The 19538-nt window shown below is 49.6% G+C and overlaps 1 protein-coding gene across 3 annotated transcripts in view; it reads left to right on the top strand.

Annotated features, from left to right (window-relative positions):
• Positions 1–19538, top strand: part of Limk2 (LIM domain kinase 2) — a 70348-nt gene that overhangs the window by 41745 nt on the left and 9065 nt on the right. For 2 of the 3 annotated variants that reach the window (XM_021652132.2, XM_021652138.2), the window contains 7 exons: positions 9231–9366; positions 10856–10965; positions 11563–11751; positions 13434–13539; positions 14064–14260; positions 17140–17326; positions 18365–18451. In XM_021652132.2, the coding sequence (XP_021507807.1) occupies positions 9231–9366; positions 10856–10965; positions 11563–11751; positions 13434–13539; positions 14064–14260; positions 17140–17326; positions 18365–18451 (1012 nt within the window). Of the gene's footprint in view, positions 1–9230; positions 9367–10855; positions 10966–11562; positions 11752–13433; positions 13540–14063; positions 14261–17139; positions 17327–17822; positions 17837–18266; positions 18271–18364; positions 18452–19538 lie in introns of all 3 variants that reach the window. The other variant, XM_060365537.1, reaches the window with a different exon arrangement.

Here is a 19538-nt window from a genome sequence, read left to right as displayed (position 1 = left end):
CCAGGTCCAACAGGCCTTTGTCTCGTTCTGGGCCAGCCTCTCTGGGAAACCTGATGACCTCACCTCCATTCCCCAGTCTCTGTTTGCCCAGCTGGAATCAAAAGGGCACTGACTTGCAGTAGACCCTCTGCCCTCTACTGAATGAGAGGCCGCATTCCCGAAGCTCCTGCTGGAAGGATCGCCAGCACACTGAGCTCTGTGCCCCAGGGGAGGGACTGCCTGGACTCTGCTTTCCAGGCTTCCAGGCTAAATCACTACCTGGTCATAAAGCTGCCTCCCATCAGCCCCTTCCTTCATCATGTGCTCCTCTGGGACCAAGTGTCTGCCCCTTCCCAAGGCCTGTTTGTTCCTATACAGAACGCAGGGATTAAACTTACTGAACTCTGTCAAACAAGTTAAGCCCTTGACCCTTGGGCCTCTGAAAAGTCCGAAAGAGTTCTAGGGCTGTGGTTGCAGGAAAGGTGACGCAACCAGATTCCATGAGACATGATCAGGCGTAACCATGTGATGGGGAAATAGGGAGACGGGAATGAAGGATGTCATTTCTGTACCTTGCGCACCCCTCTGCCTAGCAAGCCTCACTCTAGCAGGGAGCGCCTCACCTTCCCCGCCAGCCGCCAGTGTGAGAGTTACAGTATAATCTCAGGTACTCCCAAATAAGGTGTACAGAAGAGCTAAATCCGGGAGTGATGGTCTTTTTGTCTAGTGCTGGAGAAGCTAGAGTGTCACGCACTTACCGGCAGGAACTCCTGTCACTGAATTATGTTCCCCAGCCAAGAGAGAGATGTGTGCTGTCTTTAAAGGAATTCCCTTTTATACAGTTTCCCTTCGTGTGCAACATGGGTTTTAATGAGCTTGCTTTATGCATTATTTCTTAAAGAAAACAGCGCACCTTTGCATTATAGAGCAACCCATGTTTAAAAAGAAAACTATTCAAGTTAGCAGTAACCTTTGGCGGCCTCCTTCCGCCTCCTGAGACCCTCTACCTGAAAATGAAGGGCTTGGCTCAGGTGCGTGGTTCCCAGCTGTAACCTGTTTGGCTGCTCTGAGGCAAGCGACCGTCTGTGCTTTCCCCCTTCCAGGCAGAGGAAACCCCCCGTGAGCTGCACAGGTTACATGAACTGCCAGCCTGGAGCTACAGCAGTGTACTCTTTATTGCTGAGCAGAAACTTGTGATGGTGTATTTTTGTAAAACCAGCATAGCAACATATTCCACAAAGAATGACAGTGTTTGGCAGACTCTGTCAATCCATAGGTCTGCAGGAAGATGTAACAGAGGGGTGGATGGTGGTGGATCTGAATCTCTAGGCCCCTGTCATAGCTGCCCTTGTGGGCCCTGGGGGACAGTTGGCTTCCCTGCTTCGTGGAACCCTCAGGTGATGTAGAGGCTAACAGGAGCCGCCACAGCTGCTTCTCAGAGAAGTTTAAGGAGGGCCTCCAACCCAGCCTTCCCCAGGACGAGGGAGGGCTTGCCCTTTACCATGCGTAAGTCCACTCTTCGATTCCCTTACTCTGTGGGGTTGAGAGGTTGGAATTTGGATGTGTGTGAAGACGCGGCCTGCCTCACTTGGCTTCTCTCAGCACTTCCTCTTGCCTGTTGTTTCTTACGTGTCGTAACACACAGTAAAGGTCCTGATTGCTAAGGCTCTAGAGAAAGTTCATTTTAGGACTTTCTTTTTCTCCTGAGAAGCCCGCTTAGTTCTAGGTAAGAAGCAGACTCATATTCCCTGGGCACAGGAAGAGGGTCCGGTTCCACTTGCCCTCGCTGTTTCCAACTTAGAGAAGGAAGGAAACGAAAACTTCCTGGGCACCTGCTGCTGTGGGCATCACTTGGGGCATTGCACCTCATGTAATCTTCATAGCTCCACAGGAGTCATTAAGTAACTGGCTTCCGTGAAAGGTGGCAGTGACGTGGGAAAATCTCTGCTGATTATCGGCATGTTCTCTCAGATTGAGGGCTGAGCAAAATGACCTCGTTTTCATTGCCTTTCTGTCTGCCCGGGCCACATGCAGTGTGTTAGGAGAAGCTGTCAGTAGCTGCAGGTGTGGCTGTCCTTGGCTTCTGTTTGTGGCCTCCTGTATGACTCTCTGAGGTTTTAGCTCTATGTACTCATGGGTCCTCAGGAGACAAAGGTCCATACCTGAGCCCAGGTTTTGACCCCAGCACTACTGCCTCCTAGCTGGGTGCATTGGGGTCCATAGTCAGAGCAGGTTGTGACTTTATCTTGGAGCTTTTGAAAATGGAAAGCTGGGGGGAAAATGCTACTGAAAACCTGAGATGGGACAGTTTTGAACGGTAGTTTATTTCTACAGTGTATTTTGGATTCTTTAACAGCCCCTATGACTGGAGAACAGAACACTGGGTGAATGAATGCAGACTTAATGGTACCAATTACATTAACTGTTTGAGCTAAAGGAGAAGCACCACGAAGGGTGAACCCTCAAACATGAGCTGTCATGGTTCCAGTCTCCTCATTTTTGGAGACAAGAATCCTGAAGCCAGGCAGCCAAGACGTGCTGTGCCACTGAGGTATGCTGCAACAGACACGGCTTCCTAGCCAAGCACACAAAGGTTCAGGTCACTTGCAATTAGACAACTATCAGCTAGCACTTTGAATTCCCCAGTGGCCTGAGAGTCCTGGTGTGTTCTTCGGCAAAAACAGAGCCTAAGGGACCCACAGCGGGTGCTGTCGGCTGCTCCCCATGCTGTGCTTCGGGGGGCACCTGTGGCAGTGTAGGACGTGTGCATTGGTGATGTGTCTCTCCAGCCAGGTGTTCTTCCCGGCAGGCTGGCGCGGCTGTCTCCTGCATGCCTGCACTTGTTTCCCTGCCTGTTCCCTTGCCTGGCGAGAGCTCGGAGCAAACAAAAGCAGGGTACTGGCAGGAGAAAGGAGGGTGTGTTCTGGTCCTCCCATGGCCTGAGGTGGCGCACATACCATTGTGAGGGTGTAACAGAGCCCGGGCCTGCAGTTGGATACAGAGATGCCTGCCCCAGCTCCTCGCTACAGCAGATTGGAGACAGGCAGGTCCTGATGGCATGCCCGTCAGGAATCTTTGTGCTCTCACCTTGGCTTATGGTTCTCAACCCTCGTGCCCCGTTTTCAGCTTTGAAAACATTCGCTGAAGGCCAACTCTGCCCAGCCCTAGGCTTAGATGCTGAGTGTACCAAGAAGAAATAGGACCCATTCTCTATTTTTAAGGACTTCACATTCTGATAGAAGAGAAGGAAGGATTAAGTCAGGTGGGAGGCAAGGAGGAGGCCCTGGAGTCCAGTGCTGGCTCCCTGCTAGATGCCTCATAGTCACCCAGAACCCTGTAACCAGCACAGCCACCCTGAGTCCTTGTGACCATGTGACCAGTTCACAAATGAGAAATGAAGGGGCTAGCCAAACGATGGGGTGTGTGGCAAATGGTAGCTCTGAGATTGGAACCTTCCAAACTGAGGAAATCCGGGGGATAATCTAGCCAACATTTCATAAGCAAAGAACCTGCACCCACAGAAGGAAAATGGTTTATCCAGGAGCTTGAACTTCGCTGGCTCCTAAATCAGAGCTCATCATGCTTTGTAGGCTCTTCATAACCGTGTCATCTCGATCTATTCTCTGTACCACCCCCAGCTCCCAAGAGCCTGGCATGGCATAAGATGTCCATAGCATCCATGAATCAAGCAGAGGAGCCACAGGCCAGGAACAGCACCCGTGGGCAGCTGGGCACTCCGTGCACCAGGTCTTGCTCCTCTGGCCCTCCTAGCTCAGCGTCTTTCCAGTGCTGCTTCAGTTCACCCCCAACTCCTGGTTAAGCACTGCCCTCAGGAACAGCTTGCCTCTCAGGTCGCCTCTCAGCTTGTGTGGTTAGGTTTGGGTTAGATCTTCCCTTCTAGAAGCTGACACAGGGCACCTTATATCTGTCTCACGTATCTGCCTCGCCTAGCAAGTTATTCTGCTGTCCTTGCGTTAGGAAATGCTTTTGCATGCATGCATTAACTTATTTAGTCCTCATTCTAGCTGAGTATTTTTTGTTTTTTCTTATTAATTTATTTACACGTGTTTTGTTTGTTTGTTTGTTTGTTTTGAGACAGGGTTTCTCTGTGTAGCCCTGGCTGCCTTAGAACTCACTCTGGAGATCAGGCTGGCCTCAAACTCAGAGATATTTGTCTGCCTCTGCCTCCCAAGTGCTAGGATTAAAGGCATGCACCGCCACTGCCTGGTATTTTTTAAGACACACACAGTCAGTCTCAGTCTCTCTCTCTCTCTCTCTCTCTCTCTCTCTCTCTTGCCTTAGTTGTCCTGGACTACCTTTTTTTTTTTTTTTTTAAGATTAAAAATTGCATCATTTCCTTTCTTTCTTCTAACTCTTCCCATGCACCACCCTCTTCTCAAATTCATGGCTTCTTTTTCTTTAGTTGTTACATTTTTTTTTCCTTAAATATAAAAATACAATACAACCGGCTCAGTCTGTGTAATGTTACTTGTTATGTATAGGTTTTCAGAGCCAGCCATTTGGTATTGGATAGCCAGCTGGGGAAGACTATTTCTCCCGCTTCCAGCATTCCTTGGTTGCCTAAAGTATAGCTCTTTGTCTAGGGTTGAAGCCTTGTGAGCTTTCCTCCTTCCATATTGGTGTGGTTCTTGTTTAGGCAGCCATGTTGGTGAGAGTTCATGGGTGTAGCTTCGCTGACACTTCTAGGAAACACAATTTCACATCCAACTTTCCATTCCTCTGGATCCTCCAATCTTTCTGTCCCCTCTAGCATGGTGATCCCTGAGCCTTAGGTGCAGGAGTTGTAGATGCATTATCTAGGACTGGGCTCCAAAACACTGTATTTTGATCAGTTGTTTAATGGCCTCTGTCCTGGAGGAGGACCCTGACGTTGGCTGTGTAGAGTGGGATGCTGTTAACTATTTCTGGCCAACCAAGCTTCTGAGAATGAGAAAGCCAGGCATGATGGTGAATGCCTTTAATACCAATACTTGAAGATGGAGCTTTCAAAGTTCCTGGCCAGCCAGGGCCATAGTAAGACCCTGCCTCAAAAAAGCCCCTATGAGACCTTGTCTGAGTTGGGTATAGTGGGAAGTTGCGGCTAGAGGATTGTTGTGAGCTAGGGATTAGCCTGGGTTACAGAGTGAACCCCGATCTTAAAACTAACTAACAAACAAGAAACAATAACAAGGCCAGGCATGGTGGAACACACCATTAATCCCAGCATTCAGCAGGCAGAGGCAGAAGGATCTCTGAGTTGGAAGCCAGCCTGGTCAACATCATGAGTTCCAGGACAGCCAGGAGTACATAGAAAGACTATCTCAATAAAAATAAAAATAAACAAAAGTTGTCAAAAGCTACCTGACTAGTGCAGTGGCTGTGCCATGACATGAGCGATCACCTTTCATTGCAGTTGACATTTATTGTGTCCCTGCTGTACTCGGCCTTTTATATAAGCCGACTTTACATTTATACATGTTGCCTCATTAATTTTCACAACAGTCTGTTTCTAGATGAGGAACCGATCAGAAAAGTAAAGTCTATTACCCAGGCATAGTTAGTAAGTGGTAGGGCTAGGAGCCCTCCTGAGGGGCTGCCCTGAGTGACATCTGAGAAGCAAGAATGTAGTCAGTGTCCAGGAGACAGAGCCTTTGCCTCTTACAGGAGGCAGTCTGTTACCAGTTGTAGATGCCTATAAGCCATGCTGCCCAAGAGACTTAGGCAAAATGATCTTTTGAGCTCAGAACCAGGCTGGGAAACATAGTAAGACCCACCTCAATTTTAAAAGTCTTAACTAAAAGGAAGGAGATACATTGGCTGGGTGGTCAGGAGCGGCCTCTTAGCTACATGTGCTGGGAGGCTTAGGAAGGAGATAAGGACGTGGAGGCTACCTGTGCGGACATAAGTTGAGAACACATCTGAACCGAGAAGCAGAACTATCCAACCTGGTGACAGTTTGTTCTTGTTTGGTTTCTTTTGTTTTTTTGAGACAGGGTTTCCCTGTGTAGCCATGGCTCTCCTCCCGAGTGCTGCACCAACACTCCTGGTGAAATTTGTTAACTTTTCTTACCTTTAAGAGTAACAGTTGGGGGCTGGAGAAATGGCTCAGAGGTTAAGAGCACTGGCTACTCTTCCAGAGGTCCTGAGTTCAACTCCCAGCAACCACATGGTGGCTCACAACCATCTATATTGAGATCTAGTACCCTCTGCTGCCCTGCAGGCCCACACACATGCAGAATATTGTATTAAAAAAAAAAAAAAACAGTTGTAGCTGGGCATGATGGTACATACCTTTAATGCCAGCACTCAAGAGGCAGAGGCAGAGGCAGGAGGATCTCTGTGAATTAGAGGCCAGCCTGGTCTACAGAGTGATTCTAGGGCAGCCAGGGCTATACAGAGAGAAACTCTGTCTCGAAAAACCAAAAGTGAAAATTAAAAAAAAAAAATAATAATAATATTAAATGTGTGTGGCATGCATGTACATAATGCCAGCACTCAGGAGGTGGGGGCAGACGGACCAGAGGTTCAAGGTCACCTTCAGTTTTGTAGCGGAGTTTGAAGCTGGCTTGGTCTCCAACCAGTCTCAAATAACAGAACACCTCTGCATCAACCCCACCCCCATGTTCACCTTTTAGAAGGGTTAAAGCTAATTGCCTCTTCTGGCCATTCTTACTCAACCCACTGTCTTAAGTCAGGGTTCTGTTACTGCGAAGAGACACCACAACCAAGGAAATTCTTCGAAAGCATTTAATCGGGGCTTGCTTACAGTTTCACGGTGGGGAACATGGTGGCATGGAGCTGGAGCTGAGAGTTACATCCTGATGCGTAGGCAGAGAGACCTCAAAGCCCACCCCCAGTGACACACCTCCTCCAATTAGGACACACCTCCTCATCCTTCTAATCCTCTCAAACAGCTCCACTCTGGCGGCTAAGCTTTCAAATATATGAGCCTATAGGGGCTATTGTGGTATGTTAATATTTACTGTTGACTTATCCTTTAGTTAATCAGCAGTAAATTCTAATCCAGCTGTATAACCAAATCACCACACAGAGACTGGGGTTTAATTAACCTAGAGCACTGTGCTGGGCAATAGTCAATCCATCCTAAACCTCCAAGCCCACATAGTTTCCTACCATTCAGATTTCACCCATTATACTTGCTTTTAGTCATACCTTAGGTCCAATTCAAGTGGTTCCGAGACCTCCTGCCGATTCTCTGCTCCTACTCTCCTGCTTCCTTCCTTTCCCCTCCGGACCAGGATGTCCTACCCTAATCTCACCATTGCAAAGCACTGGCTGATTGGTTGTTTTATTGACAACACAGAGAACAAAATGGTGGCGTGTTTACACAAACTTAAGACAAGTGATGCTTAAACTAAACATCACAATGCAATGTCAGGATTGAAACCAGATAGTGGGGTAGAGAAATCAGCATTTGAATGAACAAGGATACATTCTACAAGAATATTATGCCAACAAGGGGCCAGTCTTTTTTTTTTTAAATCTGTGTTGTTAGCCCTGACACATTTTTTTCATGACGGTCACCATTTTATTTATTTTTATTTAATGTGCATTGATGTTTTACGTGTGTGTGTGTGTGTGTGTGTGTGTGTGTGTCAGATGCCCTGGCACTGGAGTAACAGACAGTTGTGAGCTGCCCTTGTGGGTGCTGGGAATTGAACCTGGGTCCTCTGGAAGAGCAGCCAGTGCTAGTGCTCCTAACTGCTGAGCCATCTCTCCAGTACCCTATAGGGCTCATTCTTACTGAAACCACCACATACCCACATGCTGAATTTGCCTGATGAACTTAAAAAAATATATATATTTTGTTTATATTTTGTTTTATTGGAGCTGGAGAGGTGGCCCAGTGGTTTAACACGTGTTGTTTCCAGAGTTACCGGAGTTCAGTTCCCAGCACAGATATGATGGTTCACAATCATTCTTGGCCACAGCTCTAGGGGATCCGATGGCCTCTCCTGACTTCCCTCCGTACTGTGCATGAACACCGTGTACAGACGTACCTGCATAAAAGAAAACAACTCTGAGCATTTTTTAAGTTTTTGTGGGCTGGAGAGGTGGCTCAGCAGTTAAGAGCACTGGCTGTCTTCCAGAGGACCTGGGTTCAATTCCCAGCACCAGCGCAGGGATACTGGCACCCTCACATAGACATATGCAGGTGAAACACAAATGCACAGAAAAAATAAATCCTTAAAAAAAAAATTTACTTTTACTTTTAATTAACTTAATGTATGTCGGGTCCAAAAGAAAGCGGAGCAGAGCACACCCTGTTCTCTGGGCTCCCTCAGTATCGCAGCTACCTTTGATTCTTCTCACCCTGTCCCCTCCCCAAAACTTCTCCTTCTCATGGGCTTCCCACCCTGCCATTCTCATTCCCCTATAACCCTGACATTTCAACTTTGCACCCTCTCTTGTCTTCCTCTCTTGGCCTCCTCTCAGTCTCCTCCATCCACAGTCTCTTTGCCTTCCTCTCTTGGTCTCTCCATCTCTCTCCTCTCATGGCCTGGTCCAGCCTGCTGGCCATATTCTGTTTACTGCTTCATCTCTCTTCCAGATGCCCCTGACTGTACTCTCCCTCATAATAAAAACCTTCCCCTCACTCAGCCATACCTAGGAGCACTTGTGTCCTCCGTTGATAGTGTTTGTCTGTGTGCAGGTGTGCCTTTGAGTGCACATGTAGGCCAGAGGTAGATTCCTTCCAGCTCCAGAGGTTATGAACAGTTTGTGAGCCACTGGAATGCTGGGAATAGACCTCTGGTCCTCTGCAAAAACAGTACATGCTGTCAGTGCTGTTCCCAGTGACAAACTTTTTATTTCCCTCCTCAAGAACAGCATCATAATGCTCTGGGGACTTGGTTTTGGAGTAGGGTAATTGAGATTTTTTTCAGTCTTTGAAACATCTATCTAGTTTTTGCCTGGGGCCATGTGTGGACTTGGGACACCCACACATACAATTATACAATTTATGTGCATATTTCTAGGGGAGGTTTCTTAGTCTTCACAGCTTCTCACTGGGCTCCAGGACTCAAAGCGCCTGCTCCCGGAGGCGGGCAACACAGCCCAGCTGATTCCTGGAGCCTTGTCTGCTCAGAAGCAGTTTTCCCTGGGTGGGGGTCCATTAAGCTGTAGCTTTACGCCATCCTGTCTTTGGAAGAAAAAAGGACTTCCGTTGTGTCATTAAACTGGGAGTTGCAACCTGGTCCAGAGTTCTAATAGTGCTTCTGGCCTTGCAGGTGTTCAGAATGCCAGGAATCCCTCACCAACTGGTACTATGAGAAGGATGGGAAGCTCTACTGCCACAAGGACTACTGGGCCAAGTTTGGAGAGTTCTGCCATGGATGCTCTCTGCTGATGACAGGGCCCGCCATGGTGAGTGAGCCCTGTGCCTCCACCCCTCCCAGTCCACAGTCCACTGACGACCCAAACATTTGGTCTTCAGCCTGTCCTTGATCGTTCATTTCAAACGTAGGAGTCTGCCGAGCCCTCACTAAAAGGCAGGTCTAGCCTCCCTCTGCTCTGTACAGTCCAGAGGGCCATCTGTGATAGCTATGGTTTCTGTTCCAGTGAGTGAGTTTATTAAGTATGTGGCCATCGGAAGTAGAGGCATGAACGGTGCAGTGGCTAGTAGGGTACAGCAGATCCACGGCAAGCACCACCGTGTCAGGCATCGTGACTTCTTGCAGACACCGCTGGAGCGGCCTCATCAAATCAGAGGCTCACAAACATCCATTAGTGGGGCTGGAGAACCCCAGTGAGGGGGCAGTTCCTGAGTGAGAGAGTCTAAGGTAGATTGTCCCCTCAGGTGAAGTGAAAGAACAAATAACAGAAAGGAACATCAAACCAGGTGTTTCCAGCCTCCACCACTTCCTGCCTCAGCAGGAAGTTGAGGCAGAGTTCCTGACTGGATGAGCGTCCGTGGCTGGACTTGCAACCTCTATAAAAACCCTAATGCAGGCACTTTTTTTTTTTTCCTGTTTTTTCGGGACTTGCTTTACAAACCAGGCTGGCCTTGAACTCACAGAGATCTGCCTGCCTGTGGCTCTCAGAGTGCTGGCATTACAGACATGTGCCACCATGTCCAGCTGCAGGCACTTTTATATCACGATATAAACGATAGGAACCTCTGTTGGGCGATTTCACCTCCTGTTCTTGAGGACATGGTATTTTCTTCTTGGGCAGTGTTGCCAGTCCCCTCTCCCTGTCAGAGCGAGGGGAGTAAACCCATCTCCAGACAAGGGATCTTGGGAGACATTTTGAGACAAACATGCTTAGGTCCGAAGTGGAAGCGGGCAGCCCCACTTCCAGAGCCAGTTTCTCCGTGAGCCCAAACAGCATGACAGATTCGCAGTATAATGTCTGTAACGCCCACCAGGACTTTGCAGGACACTGTTGGGTGCGGGTGGGTGGGCAGGAGAAAACACAGTGAAACGAGAGGGAAGCCTGCAGTGTGACGGGTTGAGAAGAGGATGGACCTGGGTCCTGACAGAGAATTGGGTGGTGGGAACCAGAGTGAGCTGGCAGAGAAAGGCGGTGCCACCTATGGCAACTGTACACAACGGGATTCAAGCATAGACAGACTCCATGGCCCTGTGCTGGAGGAACACTGAGCCTCTGCCGGCGGCGTGACTGCGGCCAAGGGTTTTCTATAGTGTCAGAAACAGCGGGGGACATCCATCTAGTCACTTCCGTGGGAGCGCTAGGGCAGGGACCGACAGATCCGGATTTGGAAAGAGTGGATTTTGGTGGTTGGGGTCAGCACATCCCTGATGGAGGTCGCTCCCCCACCGGCAACTCCCGTCTGCGCTAGCAAAAGTGGTAACTGGCGTCTTCCTTCCATGCTCCTCCCGCCCGCTCGCAGGTGGCTGGGGAGTTTAAATACCACCCAGAGTGCTTTGCCTGCATGAGTTGCAAGGTGATCATTGAGGATGGGGACGCGTACGCCCTGGTGCAGCATGCTACGCTCTACTGGTAAGATGTGGGCCTGTGTGTTGGCAGAGTGGGGCAGGAGCAGTATGAGTTGGGTGAAGGCAGTTGGGGTGGTGTCCTAGGAGGGATGCTAGATAGAATCACTCTTCCCTCCATCCTGACCTGTCATGAGAATGACTCGACTCTGTCCTGCTGGTCCCCCAGAGGGGGAAAATGGCTGGGAAATGCCCTCTTAGGCACAGCCTCACTTTAAAAGGAGAGACCCTAGAGTTCAGCCAACTGTCTTAGTTAACAAAAGCAGTTAGCTGGGGTAGACCAGGCTGGCCTCGGTATCACAGAGATCCTCCTGCCTCTGAGGCGTGTACCACCACGCCCAGCTCCAGAACAGGTCTTTACTGTGAGTTAGGCAGAGCAAGAAAACCCAGCTCACCTCACCTCCAGGCCAGGGTTCTTCCCAGTATTCTCTCTGCTGCTGTCCTAACTTGTCACCCAATTCCTAGAGTCCTCCTCCTGAACTCGTAGCAAAGAGAGCAGTGGTGAGAATGGGGTTGCTGCTTCAAGCCACGTGATACTGCGGTTGCTGGGGGGCTTCCAGGTGGGCCTGCAGGATCTCAGCTGCCTTTGTGCCCCTCTCCCCAGTGGAAAATGCCACAATGAGGTGGTGCTGGCACCCATGTTTGAAAGGCTGTCCACGGAGTCCGTCCAGGACCAGCTGCCCTACTCCGTCACGCTCATCTCCATGCCAGCCACCACCGAGTGCAGGCGTGGCTTCTCCGTCTCCGTGGACAGCGCCTCTTCTAACTATGCCACCACTGTGCAAGTGAAAGAGTAAGTGTTTGGAGAGCTTTGCAGCCAGGGTTCATGGTCAGAGTCCACAGTAATCCTCACAGGGCTCGGAGCTCACAGCTTCGTCTGCCCTCACCTTCACCGTTTTTCTGACCTTGGCACTTCGGTTTCTTTTGCCCAAGTTGCTTCCTGCCAGGAACCTAAGGCTGCCTTCTCAGCTTCCAGATGTCATGTTTCATGTGTTCACTCCTTGAAATTATCTGATTAACGTGTATCAGCTTGATTGTCGTCTGTCCTCCCTGCCTGTGAAGGGGTTGAATAAGATTGACCCCCGTGGGCTCATATTTGAAGCTTAGGAGGTGGGATTAGGGGTTGTTGGAGGAAGTGTGTCACTGAGGCTGGGCTTTGCGGTTTCAGAAGCTTAAGCCAGGCCCAGTGTCACACTCTTCCTGCTCCCCACAGATCCTAATGTAGAGCTCTCGGCTACTTGTCTAGCACCATGTCTGCTTGTCTGTTGCCAAGCTTCCTGCCATGACAATAATGAACTAAGCCTCTGAACTGAAAGCCAGCCCCACTTGAGTATTTCTCCTTTAGAAGGGTTGATGTGTCTCTTCACAGCAAGAGAAACCCTAAGGCACCACTTCAACATAAACTGCAAAAGGTCCTCCCTTTGTTTTTTTCCAATACTTTGTGCAAGGTAGTTGTTGGTTGTTGTTTTATTGGTCGCATATATGCAGAGAGGATGAAGGAAATAGGGTCCATGACCTCAGAGAGGGTAAGATCCTTCCTTGGGTCTCATCCAAAGACCAGGCTGCTGCTGCTGCTGCTGCTGCTGCTTCCTTCTTCTTCTTCTTCTTCTTCTTCTTCTTCTTCTTCTTCTTCTTCTTCTTCTTCTTCTTCTTCTTCTTCTTCTTCTTCTTCTTTTCTTTCTTTTTCTGGGTCTGTGTTGAGGCAGAGCATGATAGCGGGTTTCGTGTGGCAAAGCTACTCACCTCAATGATGACTGATGGGGAGAGAGACGGGGCACTCTGTAAATGCTGACTGTGAGGCTGGATCTTACAGTGTAGGGGAGGGGTTACCAGGGTTAAAAAGTCAGGAGAAGGTGAGATCTAGTCTGTAGCTTCATTAGGTAAAAAGGAGAGGGGGTTGTGTTCAGGGCAGAAGGAGACCAGATATCTCCAAGAGGTGTCTGTGTTACTGTTTAGCGTAAGTCAAGAGAGTAGCCCAAGTGGCTATTAGTTGTGGAAGATCTTGACTATGACAGTCTGGTAGGTCCATTAAAGGCTGTAGGCAGCAAGATAATATAACCAGATTGGCATTTGAAAGGATCACCGGAGTGGAGATTGGATAGGAGAGAAGAAAGGCCCAGAGATATAGAGCTGTTAGGAGGCTCCTCCAGTGATCCAGGAGAAAGATGTTGGTAACTATGGTGATGGAGAGAAGGCAGGATTCTCAGAAGTGGGTGGGGGTTGGGGGGAAGGGGGAGGGATTTGCGGGATCTCCAAATGGGGACAATGTCCAGGTTTCTGGCTTAGGTCAAATAGGTGAGCGACAGTGCCCTTCATTGAGAGGGGGCATTCTGGGATGGGTACTGCGTTTTGGTGTAGGTGGCCCTGAGTGTTGTGACGACTGGGGGGCTGGGAGTTGGTGAGCTTTCGCTGTAGAAGTAGCCAGGTGAGTTCATAGAATGCCTTCATCCTGCCTTAACTCTTGTCCATTTTTAGGGTCAACCGGATGCACATCAGTCCCAACAACCGCAATGCCATCCACCCTGGGGATCGCATCCTGGAGATCAATGGGACCCCTGTCCGCACTCTCCGAGTAGAGGAGGTACCGTATGTGTCCAGCCTGTCTGTGGGCCTCCTGGGAGACCTGGCTATGGCCTTTCCTTTTTCCTATGCCAGCCAATCTTTTTTTTTTTTTTTTTTAAGATTTATTTATTATGTAGACAGTGTTCTGTCTGCATGTACACCAGAAGAGGGCACCAAGATCTCATTATAGATGGTTGTCAGCCATTATGTGGTTGCTGGGAATTGAACTCAGGACCTTTGGAAGCGCAGCCAGTACGCTTAACCTCTGAGCCATCTTTCCAGCCCACCAGCCAATCTTAGTGCTGAGCTTGTGACAACTAGTGACCTTCTGGGTCAGCCGAACATTTCCAGGGCAGTAGAGATGGACTGACAGGTAGGGAGGTAACAAGATGCCAGAGGGCACTGATGACCTCTGGCAACTAGAGACCACTACTAGCCAAACTGAGCAGTGGCTATACTGTGCTTAGACTGTTTGGGTGGGCACTAGGTAGCCTGGGGTAGGACAGCTTGTGGAAACCAACCTTGCATTGCTGTTGGCCACAGGTAGAGGATGCAATTAACCAGACAAGCCAGACACTTCAGCTGCTGATTGAACATGACCCTGCCCCTCAGCGCCTGGACCAGTTGCGGCTAGATACCCGGCTTTCTCCACACATGCAGAGAACTGGACACTCTCTCACGCTCAGCACTCTGGACACCAAGGAGAATCAGGAGGGGACACTGAGGAGACGTTCTCTGAGGTGCTGCTACTGTCCCACCTGTCTTGCTTCTCTCATCTAGCGCTCAAAGACTGTGTTGGCCTTTGGAGGCCACACAGCACAGAATGTGAGACCTGTGCTGACCCTGAGGGAGGCAGAGTTTCTGTGTAGAGCTGTCTACCAGGTTTCCTTAGAAACCAGAGGGTCAGAAGCTTGGTGTGGCAGCATAGTTCTGTAAGCCTGCCGTGTGGAAGGCTGAGGCAAGAGGATCATGAGTTTCAGCTAGCTAGAGTTACATAGTGAGACTCACCTTAAAAAAAAGTTTTGAGAAAGCATTGCCCTGACCAAAATCTCAGCACTCACGAGGCTGAGGCAGGAAGATTGCCTCCGTTCAAAGCCAGACTGGACAGTGTCAATATTTTCTCAGAACAAAGAGATCAAGCCGGGGATGTGGTCAGCCACCAGGTAAGCGAACAGGAGAACTGGAGCTCTAGTACCATGTAAAACGCCAGGCGAGGCTGTAACCGTGGCGCTCTGGGGAGTGGAGACAAGGGGTTAATGGTACTTGTTGGCTGCCCCCAAAATCCAGGTTCAGGCAGAGATCTCTCAAAAGAATAAGGTGGAAACTGGGAGAAAATACCTGATGTCCTCCACCGGCCTCTACATGTGTGCTGGTGCACTCGTGCTTACTCCTATACATACACACTTACACGCTGTGTCTCTCCCTCTCTGACACGTGCACAAAGCCCGTATCAAAACAGAAGATCAGGCTCTATCCATTAAACTCAAGCTAGACAGGAAATTTCAATGCCCAAAAATCTTTAAAATCCAACATGGAGGAAATGTGGGGCTCAGCTGGAAACAGAAATGAAAGGTACAAGTGAGTACACCAAAAAAATTGGTGAAGAGAGAGTTGAGAAAACGCCAGGCAGTGGTGGTGTACATCTTTAATCTCATCACTCAGAAGGCAGAGGAAGACAGATCTCTTCAGTTTTAGGTCAGCCTGGTCTACAGAGTAAGTTCCAGGGCAGCCAGGAACCCTGCCTTTTAATTTTTTTTATGATTTATTTATTATTTATGCAGCATTCTGCCTGCACACTGGAAGATGGCACCAGATCTCACTATAGATGGTTATGGACTACCATGTGGTTGCTGGGAATTGAACTCAGGACCTGTGAAAGAACAACCAGAATTCTTAACCTCTGAGCCATCTCTCTAGCCTAAAATCCTGTCTTCAACAGGAGAGTGGGGAGCCGGGCATGGTGGTGCACGCCTTTAATCCCAGCACTTGGAAGGCAGAGGCAGGCAAATTTCTGTGAGTTCGAGGTCTACAAAGTGAGTTCTAGGACAGCAAGGGCTGGTACACAGAGAAACCCTATCTCGAAAAACCAAAAAAGAGGAACAAACAGGGAAGGGGGCATTGCTATGCGTTGTTTGGCTTTTGTTATTGTCTTTGAGACAGGATCTTACTATGTAGCCCTGGCTGTCCTGGGACCCTATAGACCAGCTGGCCTCAAACTCACAGAGATCTGCCTCCTGAGTGCTGGGTTAGAGGCACTACTGTGCCTAGCCAAACACAGGTGTTTTAAGGCTTGGGGGACAGACATCCCCACACCCAGAGCTGTGGAGGGCAACGGCTATCTTGTGTATGAGCCCCGAGTAGGCTACTTAGAGGACTGGAGTCAGGAGCCCTGTGTTCTCAGGCAGAGACATCCGTAACTTTCCTTTTTTTTTTTTTTTTTCCCTGTACCCTGCCTCTGCATGGTGATGAGAGGTTCTGTGGCCAAGGAGCCACGGTTGTGCAGCGCCAGGGACGCACTCTGTGACCCACTTTTAGACTAGCTAGGGACTGGAGACTGCTCCACTCCCTGCTCAGATGGGCTGAATCAGTCAGGCCCCTGTTTGGCTTCTACCGGAAATACGACCTCCCCACGGATTGCTCCTGCCTGCCTCTGGGAATGGCCAGCATGACTGAGTTAGCAGAGGCAAAGCACCAAAGGGCAGTCAGGGGCTGGAAAAGAGGTGTGGGTGGCTGGAGAGCTGCTCCTATGGCTGTCCTGGGACTGGCCTCTACTGCAGGAAAAGACAGCTCCCTTTGCGTGTGGTGTGGACACAGTTAGTGTGAGCCAAGCAAGGGCAAGCAAGGTGAGAACGCAGGACACAGCCTTTCTTCAGTTAAGTCAGTAACAGTCACCAGCCATTACTGTATCTGGTGCTGCTTTTACAAATGTAAGCACAGCGTCTTCCTTGTCATAAAAATCATACACATTTATTATCTTAAAATGTAAGTGGTGAGCTTAAAATGTAAGTGGTGACACAACCCTGTAATCCCAGCAGTCTCTGAGGCAGAGGCAGGCAGGTCTCTGAGTTCAAGGCCAGCCTGGTCTACAAAATGAGTCCAGGACAGCCAAGGCTACACAGAGACACCGTATCTCGATAAAACAAACAAACAGATCTAGGTTATATAGGCAGGTACATATTTATTCTAAAATGCCATTTTGCCCTTTTGCGGGCAGAGCCTCTATCACAAGCAGCCGTGGGCGGTAGTGGATTGCCGTGTCCAGTGCTGTGATGTTGGAGTATCATGAGCTAGTAGACTCTGATCATCTATAGGAAGTCCTCAGTCCATCCACCCCCAGCATGTTTAGGGATGGAATCCAAGGTGACACATGCTAGGAGACACTTCACCACTGAGATTCACCTCTAGTCTCCAGATTTCCCATTTTGAATGTATTGTTACTATGATTAATGCTGTCTGCAGCCCCCAAATAGCACATCTCTCTGATGAAGGACACCCCTTCCCCAGAAATGCCATCCAAACTACAAAGGCTGGGGTGACCAGGTCCACCTGAGCCTCCTGTTGTGCTGGGCTGCCTGGTCTCTAACGATCACCTCTCCTGCTCTCTCCCCCACACCCTCAGGCGCAGTAACAGCATCTCTAAGTCTCCTGGCCCCAGCTCCCCCAAAGAGCCCCTGCTCCTCAGCCGGGACATCAGCCGCTCAGAGTCTCTACGCTGCTCCAGCAGCTACTCACAGCAGATCTTCCGGCCCTGTGACCTAATCCATGGGGAGGTCCTGGGGAAGGGCTTCTTTGGGCAGGCCATCAAGGTAAGCACAGCAGCTGCCGCTGCACTCTCTTGCAGCCACCACCCTCCTTTACTGACCTTTAAAAGCTTTATTGCGTGTGATATTTGTGTGGGGCCAGAGGACACTCAGGAGTCTGTTTGCTCCTTCCACCTTTACGTGGGTTCCAGGAGTCCAACCCTGGTCATTAGCCCTGTATGGCAAGCTTTTTTGCCCACTGAGGCATCTCTCCAGCCCTCTTACCTTTTGCCTTATAGCGCCACGCTGCAACCCCGTAGTGCCCCCGGCCTTCCTTCATGGCTGTGAGTGTTGGTGTCTGGAGTGCCCTCTCTGTCCCTGCAGCCCCCCAAGAGCAGCATGGTTAGGATCCACATCCCTGGCCCTCATGCCACCAGCCAGTGAGGGTGTATTAGACAGCCACAGGCCCCAGGGTGGGGCCTGCTCCAAGGCGAAGGCTCCTGCTACCCTGGCGAACTCAGGAACTAACCTTTCTCTCTTTCTCTCCTCTTCCTCTGCCGAGAGCTGGGAGGGGGGGTCAGGTAAGCCAAGTGTGTCAGCTTTCCAGGCAGCAGGGTTGGAAGGCTCACCTCTGACCCACCCAGCTCCCTGGTGCATGTCCGTGGCACTGACCCCCTGCCCCCAGACTCTGTTCTCCAAGTGGACTCATTCCTGTGCCAGATGAGCAGAGCCCCTGCTTGGCTTGGCAGCGTGCCCTCCTGTCCTCCCCAGTGTCCTTTTCTGGAGTCCTGGCTTTCCTGTCTGCATGCCCAGTGTTCTAGGGGAGAAGATAAACTTCCTTTTCGGTCCCCTCCGCCCCATGCTGTCTTCTCCACATGATCTCTGGGCAGGCTGTCCTCCGAGGAATGGGAGGACACTGCAAAGTTTTTTTTTTTCTTCCCCTTTTTCTGTCTTATTTTCTTCTCCCTGGTGCTAGAGGTCAAACCCAGGACCTTGAGCATGCCAGCCAAGTTCTCTACCACTGAGCTACTCCCTCAGCCCACAGATTTTCACAAACGTCTTCAGAACTGTCTCCACACTGTCAACACTTTTCCCTTCTCGTAGGTGACTCACAAAGCCACAGGCAAAGTGATGGTCATGAAGGAGTTAATTCGCTGTGATGAGGAAACCCAGAAGACTTTCCTGACTGAGGTAAGGAACTGAGTTGGACTTTCCATCAGATCTATACCCGGCTCCTTGAGGGGCTTGAAGCAAGAGGAGCACGTGAGCCCAAGAGTGAACCCAGACCAGATGTGGTAACACAGCGAGACCCTGCTCAAAAAAGAAAGTAAAGTTGGGGTGTGGGAAGTTTGCTGTTTCTGTTGCAAAAGGAAGAAACTTACAGATAAGTTTTTTCCAAAGAAAACTTGCTGCCAGACCTAGTGGCCCAGTTCTGTTACTCAGGAGGCTGAGGCAGGAGGATTCCTGCTCAAGGACTGGAAGTTCAAGACTAGTCTGAGCAACATGATGAAGTTGTCTCAAGACAGAAAGTAAAAGCGGGGAGGGGCTAGAGAAAAAGCACTTATTGCTCATGCAGAGGACCTGGGTTCTGTTCTCAGCACCGACATATTGGCTCACAACTGTCCATAACTCCAGCTCTGGGGGATCTGATGCCCGCACTGACCTTCTCCAGCACCAAGCACACACGAGGTACACATACATACATAAAGGCAGACCACTCATACACATAGAATAAATTATAAGTAAATAATAAATAAAGAAAGAAAAATAAATAAATAAATGTCGAGCTAGGGAATGGCTCAGTAACAGAGTGCCAGCACAGCAGGCACATGGCTCTAGGTGTTCAATCAAGAGACAGGAGAGAGGGGAGGGAGAAAGAATAGCAGTGGAGGTGGAGCTATGGGGGAGAGGGGGAAGAGAATGGGAGAAATTTAGTTTTATTTTCTTATTTAAAAAAACAAACAAACAACAACCTTGAAGGTTTGTCTCACTGTTTTATGTGTATAGGTGTTTTGTCTGTGTGTTTATCTGTATACCAGAAGAGGGCATAAGATCCCATGAGACTAAGGGTTAGAGACAGTTGTGAGCTGTCATGTGAGTGCTGGCTATTAAACCCAGGACCCCTGGAAGAGCAGCCAGTGCTCTGAACCTCTGAGCCATCTCTGCAACCCTCAATCATTATTGTAAAGCCCGAGGAGAGATTCAGGTGTGTAATGCACACTTTAATCCCAGCACCCTCAGATCTCTGAGTTCAAGGCCAGCCTCAGCTGCATAGTGA

Source organism: Meriones unguiculatus, chromosome 12 (genome assembly GCF_030254825.1).
Source record: "Meriones unguiculatus strain TT.TT164.6M chromosome 12, Bangor_MerUng_6.1, whole genome shotgun sequence".
Taxonomy (NCBI): Eukaryota; Metazoa; Chordata; class Mammalia; order Rodentia; family Muridae; genus Meriones; species Meriones unguiculatus.
Note: the sequence above shows the minus strand (reverse complement) of the source record. Positions and strands in the feature narration are given on the sequence as shown.